The sequence below is a fragment of the Ictalurus furcatus genome, chromosome 29, assembly GCF_023375685.1.
Source record: "Ictalurus furcatus strain D&B chromosome 29, Billie_1.0, whole genome shotgun sequence".
In the NCBI taxonomy this organism is placed as follows: Eukaryota; Metazoa; Chordata; class Actinopteri; order Siluriformes; family Ictaluridae; genus Ictalurus; species Ictalurus furcatus.
The window spans coordinates 13,804,627-13,817,126 of NC_071283.1; the positions used below are offsets into that span (position 1 = coordinate 13,804,627).

Genomic DNA, 12,500 nt, shown 5'->3' on the forward strand with positions numbered 1-12,500 from the left:
CAGGCAGCAGGGGAAGGGGACAGGTGACGGGAGATGGGGACAGGTAGCAGGGGAAGGGGACAGGTGACGGGAGATGGGGACAGGTAGCAGGGGAAGGGGACAGGTGACGGGAGATGGGGACAGGCAGCAGGGGAAGGGGACAGGTGACGGGAGATGGGGACAGACAGCAGGGGAAGGGGACAGGTGACGGGAGATGGGGACAGGCAGCAGGGGAAGGGGACAGGTGACGGGAGATGGGGACAGGCAGCAGGGGAAGGGGACAGGTGATGGGAGATGGGGTTGGTAACAAGGCAAAAGGCACAGGCGACAGGCAAAAAGAATAATGTTTGTGAGGAAGGGAACACGTAAGTGAAGGGATAGGGTACAAACGGACAATAGGGCACAGGAAGAGCGACGGAAACAAGGGGTGAAAACACCATAAATAAAAAGAGATATAGAAGAAAGGGAAAAGGGAATAAGGGACAGGGAAAAGAGGTTAGGGTACAAAAGCACTGAGATGGAGTCGTGTTTGAGTGTAAAAAAAGTGCTAGAAGGAGAAAGAGGCACACAAACCCAACCACTCAGAGCTGGCAACAGTGTGTGTGTGTGTGTGTGTGTGTGTGTGTGTGTGTGTGTGTGTGGGGCTGACAGTCCCAGTGTGAGGGGCATCTAGCAAACACACACAGACAAAGAGCAGCCCGGAAAAACAGATGTGGGAAAAACAAACAGAGCTCCCAACAGAACTCTCTCTCTCTCTCTCTCTCTCCCTCTCTCTCTCCCTGTGTGTGTCTCTCTCTCAGTGTCTAACTCCATGTCTCCATTTTTCTTTCTCTCTGTATGTCTCTTTTTCTTTTTCAGCCTCTCCACTTCACTCTTTTTCTCTGTCTGTGCTCTATTTTTCTCTTTTGGTGTATTTGTCTGTCTGTCTGTCTATTTTATACGTCTGTTACATGCACTCTATGTCTGTCTGTCTGAGTCTCACCCTTTTTGTCCCTCTCTCTCTCTCTCTCTCTCTCTCTCTCTCTACTTCCTTACATTTCTCCATCTTTCTTGTTCCTGTCTGTCTCTCGTTTGGTCCGTCTCACTCTAGCTCTGTGAATTTTTTTCTTTCTATATGTCTGTCTCTCTGCCAGTCTTGTTTTCCTTATGTTTATCTATCTAATTCCATATCCCCTCTCTCTCTCTCTCTCTCTCTCTCTCTCTCTCTCAACAAATTCACACATTTAAAATTTATATTTGGTATTTATATATTTCTGTAAAGCTGCTTTGGGACAATGTCCATTGTTAAAAGTGCTATATAAATAAAACTGAACTTGACTGAACTCTCTCTCTCTCTCTCTCTCTCTCTGTTTGTGTTCCGTCTCACTCCATGTTTCCCTTTCTAGGTCTCCCTCTGTCTTTCTCTCTTTGTCTCATTCTTAGTCTATCTCTATTTTTCCCTGACTCTCAGTCCGTCTCTACCTTTCTGCATCTCACGCCATATCAAAGTATCTGTCTCTCTCTTCCTGTCTGTCTCTCAGTCTTACTCCAGCTCTCAATTTTTCTGTCCTTCTGTCTGTCTTTCCCATGCTCAATCTGTCCCTCTCTCTCTCTCTCTCTCTCTCTCTCATTCCTTTCACATGCTAATAAGCGTCACAATATTTGTGACCCGTACATATAGCACATAAATAACATACTAATGTATGCGCATACTAACCAGCGCATGTTAATGAGCGGTGATGTCACTGCAGAGGATGAATGAGTGAAAGTTTATGAGGTTCGACAGACGCTGAGTTGAGTGTGTGTACTTGAGTGTGAGTGAGTGTGTGTTTCGAACTCAAAGGCATGGTAGCTACTACCACGCGTGCACACACACACACACACACACACACACACACACACACACACACTCAGTAAGGATGACATCATGGTTTAGCTGCTGGTTGACGTCATGCTGTGTGAATAATTGATGAGCGATAAAATAGTAACGAGGCGAAAAACGCCTGAAAGGCCCTCAGGATTCACTTTCACTTACACACACACACACACACACACACACACACCACACACACACACACACACACCTGAGCTATGCTGTAACTCTATAAGTCTGAAAGTCTGAGGCACACACATGAACAGAGCTGTCAATCAAAATAATAAAACCGCAATGACCCTTAACCACACTCTGTGTGTGTGTGTGAAGGAAGTGTTCCATTTCTGAGGCAGAAATTCAGGATGGAAAGTTCTGGAAAACACAGAAAGAAAGAGGGAAAGAAACATAGAGCTACATATATATATAGAGAGAGAGAGAGAGAGAGGACAGTGAGAGACAGAAAAAAGTGAGACAGGAGACATAGAGAGACAGACAGGCAACCAGAGATACAGAAACAGAGAGAGATATGTGGAAGAGTGCGAGACACAGACTAAGTACATTAATAGTAAACTGAACTGTATAAGTAACGATATTGTGCGTCTTCATGGAAACAACCATGATCGTACTGACGATACGAGTGGGAAAGATCTCCTGCAGCTCTGTCCAGGTCTGGGGCTGACCACGGTCCAAGGTCGAATACGAGGGGACACTTTCGGGAGATTTACATTTTGCTCACCTCTTGGGAACGGCACAGTAGATTATACGATAACTGACGTAGACCCATCATCTCTCGGCGCATTCACTCTTAAGGCACTAAGCCCCTGTCTGATCACAGCCACATCAGCACACAACCCAGTAAGCTGTACCACATCAGAAACCCCTACAGATGGACTGAAACAGCACAGAGGAGTGCCAGAAAGCAACAGGCAGCCGAACAATACGAACCCTCCTACAGAACTTTCTGGATAGCACCTATGCTCACACTAAAGAACGGGTCGATCTGGCTGTGAGAGATATAAATTACCTGTTTGAAAAACATGGCGAACGATAGACAATACCACATATCCAACAGCGACAATAATTGGTTCGACCTAGACTGCCAAAATATTAGGGGGAAAAAAACTCCTCAGAACATTGTCTAATCAAAAACACAGAGATCCAAATAACACAGAGGTTCGCCTCCATTACTGAGAAACACTAACACAAGCACACACTGAGAACCAAAAAAAAGCACAATATAATTGACAATAATTGAGAAATCAATCAATACAAACCAATTCTGTAGCAATTCAACTCAGCTCCAGTTTTATTTGTAGACCGCTTTTAACGACGCACGCTGTCTCAAAGCCGCTTTACAGAAACGTATAAACACAGGATGGAGATTTTAAGTGTGTGAATTTATCCCTACTGAGCGAGCCGGTGGTGACGGTGGTGAGGAGAAATGGTTGTTGAAAAGAGGATAAGAGGAAGAAACCTTGAGAGGAACCAGACTCAGAAGGGAACCCGTCCTCATCTGGGTCACGACGGATAGCGTGGAAGTAAAGGGAAGTTCGTTATGGTTCAATTGGAACAACCTTGGGGGAAAAAAAAAAAAAAACACCTCATCATGAAAAATTAGCGATCCAAAATGGTGAAAAATGGGAAAACCATTTCCGGGAAAAAAAAAAAAGTTGAAACCGGAACAACTTGTAAACAAAATCAAACGACTTGAAGGACTAGAATTAAAACGCTAAGATTATGAGAACCCATTAGACTTAGCCATTACGGAAAAGGAACTCATAGACCAAATTAAAACCGTAAAATTCCCCCCCCCCCCCCCAAAAAAAAATAGCACCTGGACTTGATGGAAAATTAAATGAAGTGATAAAACGTACGAATACTAAATTCCAGTTGGCCATCCGAAAACTATTCAATATTGTTCTGGGGGCAAATGTGACCCCAATAACTACAGGGGAATTTGTGTGAGCAGTGATCTGGGAACTTTATTTTGTAGCATAATAAATTCCAGACTTTCGGTATTACTTACAGCACGGGTAGAAGTCCAATTGGATTCTTACAAAATTATCGCACGTCTGTCCACATCTACACCTTACAGACTCCGACTGAAAAATACGCTGTCCAAAACACAAGGAAAATCTGAACAAACGAACACAATATCTTCCCCAGGAGCGCGGAGTGAGACCACCTAAGCCCGGTGTTATTCATCGTTTACATAAACGACCTGGCGACCTGTCAGGAGCGATCAGCAGTCCCCAGTCTCACTCGCCGCGACTCAGGAATCGAATGCCTGCTCAACGAAGATGACCTGGTGTCTTCTGATGTCTCCCTCTGAACAGGGCCTTCAGCAGAACCTGGACCTCCTGGAGCAGTACTTCCCGACCTGAGCCCTGGCAGTACCCCTTCGAAAAGACTCCAATCATGACCTTTCAGAAAAGATCCAGTTCCCAGTGAACACAACACACGTTCACATTCACCCTGCGACACCAAGAGCCGATCAAAGCAAACCCTCTCTCAGCTGGTCCGAAGCTTCAGCCCTGAAGGATCACCGATACCTCCAACCCCCATCACTCTGACACTCCAGACCAAACACATCAGATTAGAGCAAATTACAACACAAATGAAACAAAACTACATCACCTACTAATTGGGAAACACAAACACAACACCAGAGTAAAACGCAGTGCTGTTTGGCCCGGAAAAGACAGTACGCCATGGCAGGGTATCTGCACACCGTGACAGATAAAACACCGAGACACACCTTCACAAGGTACAGACTCAGTGGCCACGCCCACAGCAGACTCAGACAGACATGGCTCAAAAATGAAACACACACAACAAAGATGTGGCCATTTGTCAAACAGTGAAAAACTCCCCCATCCTACTAGGAGAAGATAAAGACTGGTGTATAATAGCAGCACAATATGTCTCAGCCTGCCACAATATTAGGGACGGCGAGAGATCTGCCTGGCCCTTGTGTTTCGTGTAATTGTTGTGATCGCTCTTCTATATTATTATTATTGTTGTATATTTTTCTTACCTTTATTCGCTTTTATCCTGTAATTTTACACGTTTTATACGTCTTTTTTTCACTTATTCCGTGATAGTACATTTATTTTGCCCTTAATTTGCACATTTAAATAAATTGTTTGCACGATTTCTTTTTTTATTTTATTTAAAAAATTTTTTTTTTTTTTTACTGAATCTATTAGTATTTTCAAACTCAGTTTTATTCCATTTTGTCTTTTATTTTATTTCTCTTGTGTTTACACTACCCTTCCCTTGTACTCGCTTTGGCAGTACAAACGTACAATTGTTTGTCATGCCATTAAAGCACATAAAAAAGTGACAGACAGACAGACAGAGTGACAGACAGACAGAAAGAGTGACAGACAGACAGAAAGAGTAAGACAGAGCGAGACAGAAAGGCACTATAGCTGTTATACCTGAGCGCATTGCTCATGGCCAGCTAGCCATGACGATATATATGTATATGTGTGTGTGTGTGTGTGTGTGTGTGTGTGTGTGTGGAACAGAGACTCTACTTTTCCTCCCCATAGGGGGCTGTCACACCCCATACCTAAACCCTAAACGTCCCCCATCACACACACACACACCTCTAAAGGGCCGCTATGTATGTGTGTGTGTGTGTGTGTGTGTGTGTTTAATCCTCTGAGTTATGCGGTGGCTTTTCTTACTGCACAGTCGGAGCGATCACACACACAAGCTGACTTTAGCTACGCTACACACCACTCACGCCTTAATGCTACTATCACGACCATAAATCACCGCGCTAACTCTGCTATCACCGCTAACACAGAGATAGCGCTAACACCGGCTGTCGATGCTACACTTATCCACAGAGAGATAACGCTAACGCTAATCACACAGTTAGAGATAGCATTACTGCTGATAAAGCTCATTTACAGGTAGCACGACGGTTAATGCTAATTCGACGCTGACTTTTAGAGGCAGTTTATCAGTGCACTTTTAAACGTAAGCACTGATGAAGATGTCGTGCGATTAGTTGCATGATTAACCTTGCACAACAGATAACAGGGAGCTAATGCCAACTAAACGTCCTGATATCGCGATAAAATAAAAACTAGCGCAACACCGACGGCTAAAAACACACTTACTGACCAGCAGTTAGCACGTTTTGTAAGCCTACATGTTTTCACTTGCTTGGAACTGGAACAACTCGCTATTTATATCTTTGATCTGATTTTAGCTAACTTTCTACTCTTCCGCAGGTTATGGTTTGTCGCTACAGCCGGCTCAACGCAGCGTGCTGTATAAATCATTACTGTCAGTGTATATTCCGTCCAACATTACTGTCAGTCGATAGCATAAAAGATCAAAACTAACCGCTGATGACGTATATAAAGAAACTATACTATATAACTCAACTATATAAACAACTTTTTCCGAAATAACAAACTGACCGCTGCTATATGATGTAATAAACATTACTATAAATATATTTATTTTGATGGGGGTTTTTTTGGCTGCATGTAGTAATCTAAGTAAGCTTGCTAATAAAAATTCGATTTAATAGTGTATTTCTACTCACGCCTTACATTATTCCTTTACTAACACATGATATATTTCACATAAAACCCCCATGAACTTCAGCGTTAATACTCACTCCGTTACTGACGCTAACAATGTAACTGACGTTTGCTTTGTTGTTTTTTTTTAAACAAAAATAATAAACCAAATAATCAACACCAGCAAGCTAGCTAGCAACCAGTTCAAGCTAGTGAATAACGTACACCGCTGTTATGTTAGCTAATGAAATTTATACCGTCGGACAAATTGTAACACGCTGTAAGGTTCATTTTTGGTCATTTATTCAGACTTACTTTTAGCTGTGGATTGTATAAACAACAACGCAGGTGTATTTCGTTAACATTTAAACAAACGTCAACAGATTTTCACGAGTAATAAGGCTGTCGCTTTGTTAGCATTATTTACTGGTTTACTAATGCTGAATAAGAAGTTCATGGGTTGGTAACAGGATTTCGAGAAATTGGGGGGGGGGGGATTCTTGCGGCCAAGAATGCTCGATTTTGCTGTGTTTTTTTTTCTTCAAAATTTGCGATGCTATTTGCATTTGGAGTTTTTTGTGTTTTGTTTTTTTTCTCTTCCGGAGAACCATTGGAACTGGCGAAATCTGCGTCTTGGCCCGAATCTGCAGAAAATCCGCGGCAATTTTTAAAAAATTCCAAGCTCCTCCGAATATCGCAAAATCGCACAAACCTGAAGGGCCGGTTAATGTTAACGCTAACGTTAACTGACGCAATAAATAACGGTAGTTAAGAGAATCTGAATGTAAAACGTTATCCCGAAGATGAAACTCAAGTTTTATGAACTAGCGAAGACGATGATGCCGTGTAAGCAGTAAGCCCAGCTTAAAATTTATGCTTATGGTTGTTGTCATGGAAACATTCTAACATGCGCGCAGTACCGTGAGCGTTTCACCTCTGACCTGACTTGCTTTAAACGTTTTAAGCCTCAGATTCCTGTACTCCATGTGGTCTTCAGCTGCTGTAGTCCAGCCACCTCAAGGTTTGACATTTCTGACGTTCGGAGATGCTTTTCTGCTCACCGCGGTTGGAAAGAGTGGTTACGTGAGTGCTTTGAGCCGTCGTGTCAGCTCGAACCGGTCTGGTCGTTCTCCTCTTTTTCTGCTTGCAGAATGCGGATGTTTTTTGTTTTTTTGCACCATTCTGTGTGCGGAAATACCTTCTTTTTTTTAAAAAAAATAATAAAAAATACTTGGAAACTGAGCACCACGTCATGATGACGGTCTGAGATCACTTTTTTTTTTTTTAATTTTTTTTATTATTTCCTATTTGACACATCTTATGGTACTTTATATATAAAGTAGGCAGCTGGTTTCTTTCTGATCTACAGGAACTTGTACAGGAATTTAAATATATTATATAAAACCAGGAGGGGGGGGGGTATGGGCATTCAGCTCTGAATAATGTATTTCAGTTACAAGCACGACGAATGAGCAAGACGAACTTTAACACCGAGGCTTTTCTACTCAACCAGAGCAGCACAAACCAGCTTGGACCAGCATGAAATTCTTTTAAGCTGAATGGAGCTATTTTTTTTTTCTCCGCTCCGTCTTTCTGAACTAAATTAATGTCGGGCATTGGTCTAGTCTCCTGCTTTATTTCAAGTCTCTCTTCAGTAAAAGGATTTGAGGATTTCCGGAAAATCAGCTCGACATTATTCGTGCCTATTATGTTTGAAAAAACAGAAGCTAATCCACTGGAGCTACTTTACAACAACGGCGGCCGACGTTATGTTTTAAAATGACGTTATTTTGTTCACAATTAAAGGAATGCTGCGTCATCCGGGATTCGAACTGCAACATCCTGAAACCTTACTCGTTGTAGCATTTTATTTATTTATTTATTTATTTTTTTAAAAAATCAATTTCGTTAAAGTGGAAGAAAAATCCCAACGAGCATTATTCCCCACCTTTTATTTTATAACTTTGTAGTTTCAACCTTGTGGGAACTGGCAGAAGGCTAGCGTGGCAGTTTGAGAAGGCATGCTACGAAGACAAACACCCGATTGTCTAAGTAAAACATGAACGCCGCGATATTTGTGTTGGAAAGTAATAAAAAGAAAAACAAGTTTATCCCGTTAATTGGTTTCACAACGTTTCTGCACCTGATGTGAACAGATTTTTCTTTCTGTTCTTTCTGGCACATTGTTTGGGATATTTTCGTTGACGGAGGTTATTAAAATGCTCCAGGGTCCGATCCTTAGATCGGGTTACGGCCTGTGTGAAGTTTCGCATGTTCTCCCCGCTGCTGCGGGTTCTCTGGTTTCCTCCCACCTCCCAAAAACATCCTCCCGAAAACATTAGATTTCCCCTAGGGGTGAAAATGTGTATGTGTGTGTGTGTGTGTGTGTGTGTGTGTGCGTATTTCCCCACATGGAATTACATCTATAAATAAATGTCAATAGAATCTAATGACAATTTGAATAAACTGGGTTCTACCTGGTGTCACGAAAGTCTCCATACACAGGGAACATCCGCTGAGCCTGAGTGTGGAGACGCCATCGGATCACTGCCTTAAGAACTTCCTGATCAACTTAAACAGGTGTGTTAGATTTCGGTTGGAGATGAGGCCTGTAGCGAGGTAGATCTCCAGGAACAGGGTTGGTGACCACTGCTCTACAGTGTGAAAATATATACGGTAAAAGGTTTGTGGACCTGACCGTCACATCCCATTACGAATTTATTCCGCTTGTGTGTGCTGTAATAAAGGCTTCCCACTAGATTTTGGGGCGTGGCTACGGGGATTTCTGCTCATTCGTCTACATTAGTGAGGTTGATGAAGAAGCTCCAGTTCCAGTTCATCCCAAAGGGTTGAGGTCAGGGCTCTCTCCAGGACACCCGTGTTCTTCCACCGTCTTCCAAACTTAACACACCGTGTCTTCATGGAGCTCGCTTTAACGCCCAGGAGCACTGTCATGCTGGAACAGGTTTGGACCTCTTCGATCCAGTGAAGGGAAACCGTAACGCTACAGCACACGAAAGACGTTCTATACGAGACATCGTGTGCTTCAACAGAACCGAATACCGTATAGGTGTGAAGGTCGGGTGTCCACATACTTTTGGTCATACAGTGTAAGCGAATCATGCTAACATGGCACTTTAAGTACCACGCAGCTAAGTTAACCGGAGATCGCGAGCTCGAATCCTGACAATGCCACGAGTAAAAAGAGACGTAACTGGTTATTGTCTAACGGGGAGGAGCATACTCGGTCTCCCCATGTCAATCAGAGCCAAACTAGCCAATCGTAGGTGTCTGCGAGCTCATGCGTGCGGAAGAGGGCGGACAGCGCCTTCCTCGGAGTTTGACACGAGGGCCTGTGATGCAGGTTGGCTGGACTGATGTGTCTCAGAGGACGCACGTGACAGCTTTAACCCTCCCTGTCGCGTGATTTAAATGAATGAATAAGTTAATAAAATAGCAGTGCTGTCTATGAGTGTTACATCTCTACGTTTAACAGCTTCGTGGTCTGAGTGCGCCTGCCTTTAATACAACACAGTCGCATTCGTGTTAATAAATTCCACACGGACTTAGCTTTCGTTATTTAATTACCGTTCTGCATCACTGCATTTGCTCTGCAGCAATAATAGCGATTAAATTGTAATAAACCATAATTAACTCCAAATGGTCGACATGCAGCGCGCGCGTGTGTGTGTGTGTGTGTGTGTGTGTGAGTTGTGTCTTATGTGCTTTTAATTTGGTATTTTTACGAGCAGGTGGTATAATTTAGCAGAAGGGGCTCTGATAAGAGAAGCGCACTGACAAACGCACCGCTCTGGAATAATTGCGGGATGAGTGATGAGTAATAAAGCCACTCTGCTACAACAAAAATTAATCGCTATATTTGTTCCAAGGACGCTTTTAGGATTTCAGGAAAGCCACACTTCCCGTGGAGCGCTGACGCAATCGGCCGCGTGCCCGTGCTCCACTGCGGGATCTGAGAACTGAGCGATAGACCTGTCTGTCTGTCTGTATTTAATAAAGTAAATATAAACTAGCATCACACACCACACTGCTTCACGCACTCCAAGATCTCTCGGTGTGTGTGTGTGTGTGTGTGTGTGTGTGAGTGTGTGTATACGCAAAGGAATGCGCAAGGGGGAGTTACCCAGCGGGGAAACGAGGGGGGAGTGAAAGCTTTAAGAGCGTAATTCCAGTTTCCACTGTCACTCTCTAAACGAGCTGCTGTGTGTGTGTGTGTGTGTGTGTGTGTGTGTGTGTGTGTGTGTGTGTTTGTTCCCTAGGGCTGACTTGGCTGTCAGACAACAATGTCTCTCCATCAAATTCTCCTGACCACAACACACACTAACCCACATTACGCACAAAACCACAACACACCGCGAATGGGCGAGAGCAAACACACACACACACACACACACCAGAGAGAGAGAAAAATGTTCTGAATAGATCACACACAGGTCTATGGTTGACAGACAGGGCATTCATATTTGGAAGTGCAATCCGTGTGTGTGTGTGTGTGTGTGTGTGTGTGTGTGTGTGTGTGTGTGTGTGTAACTCACAGTCTCTCCAGCTCCTTCATGTCCTGAAATGCTCCTCGCTCAATTATACTGATCTTGTTCTCCATCAGGTGTCTGAGAAACACACACACACACACACACACACACACACACACACATTGTGAGCCACAATAACAACACATACAATAACACACAATTAATCGATTATTTCACTTATTATGAACTTATGCAGTTATTAACTACAAACCTCAAAGCCCAACCCTAATCCTTTGATCTTAACCCCTTGCCTCTTAACCCTGCACCCCTAACCCCATCCCTAAAGCCTGGCCATTGAAGAATAACTCCTTAGCCCTAGTACCCTGATAATAAACTCCTACATTAAAGCATTAATCCTAAAATCCTTTCCCTTTACCCCAAGCTCCTTAAAGCCCTAAACACTAGCCCCTAAATACTGGCCCCTTAACCGAGCCCTAAACCCTTAACACTAACACTAGTCCTATTCCCTTAATCGATCTCCTTTAACCCTAACTCCTTAACCCTATACCCCCTATCCTTGTAAAATAAACCCCTTAGTCTGTGTCTCTAACCATTAAACCTTTTCCCTAAACAATAAACCCTAAACGACAGCCCCAGTGCCCTAACAATAAACCCCATTAAACCCTAAACACTAACACTAGTCCAATTCCCTTAACCCCTTATCCTCTAAATCATTCACCATTATCATTAACATAAACAACCTAGTCATTTAACTCTATACCCTTAACTCCATCCCTATCCCCTAAATCATTACCTCTTCACTTTAATGCTGATCCACCTCAATACTAACACTGGTCCTACTCCCCTATCCTACCCCTATCCCCTTATTCCCTTAAACTATAATGTCTTAACCTTAAAATCCCCCCCGCCCCCCCCCCCCACAAAATTTACATGAAATATGAACTTTGATTCTGTCTAAATATCAAATATTAAAAAGTCAGTCTGTTTAAAACAGATCAATGAGTACGAAAGGCTAAAAAAATTTTAAAAAAGTAGTTTTTTTATTTAAAAAAATAAAATAAATAAATGTCAAAAAATTTTAATTAAATGTCAAAAAAAATTACGCTCAGGTCTAAAAGATGTAAATTTAACAAAATATCGTTTCCGAACATACAGAATTTACACAGTTTGAAAAAAAACTCATACATTTTTTTTTTTTTTTTTAAACCAACGAATTTAAAAATAAAAATAAAATGTGTGTTTGTTTTGGTTTTTTTTTACAAAGAAAGTTAGTACCGTTCGAGAATGACAAATAATATGAAAGAGCTGCAGAGGTTTATGTTAATTTGCTCTCAATTGATACACGTCTTATATTTTCCTTAAACTGTCCACGAGTGTGGATACGATGCAGGAAAGGGTTTAGCTATAACGCCTTAACCTTAACCCTAAACTCTCAAACCCCGAAAATCCCGAAAGGATTAACCACACAGCCAAATTCCCGGCCCTTACCACTAAAGCCTTAACTGTAAATGCCTAACCCTTAACCTTTAACCCTAAACCCTAGCCTCATAAGCTTAAACCCTTAATCCTTAAACCTTACGCCCTCAGCGCTAAACCCTTCACCCTAAATCC

General features: G+C 42.6%; 1 protein-coding gene across 1 annotated transcript in view; it reads right to left on the bottom strand.

The window, feature by feature from the left end:
• slit2 (slit homolog 2 (Drosophila)) overlaps positions 1–12,500 on the bottom strand; it is an 84,112-nt gene that overhangs the window by 65,460 nt on the left and 6,152 nt on the right. The window contains 1 exon segment of the mRNA XM_053619075.1: positions 10,935–11,006. Coding sequence (XP_053475050.1) covers positions 10,935–11,006 — 72 coding nt within the window.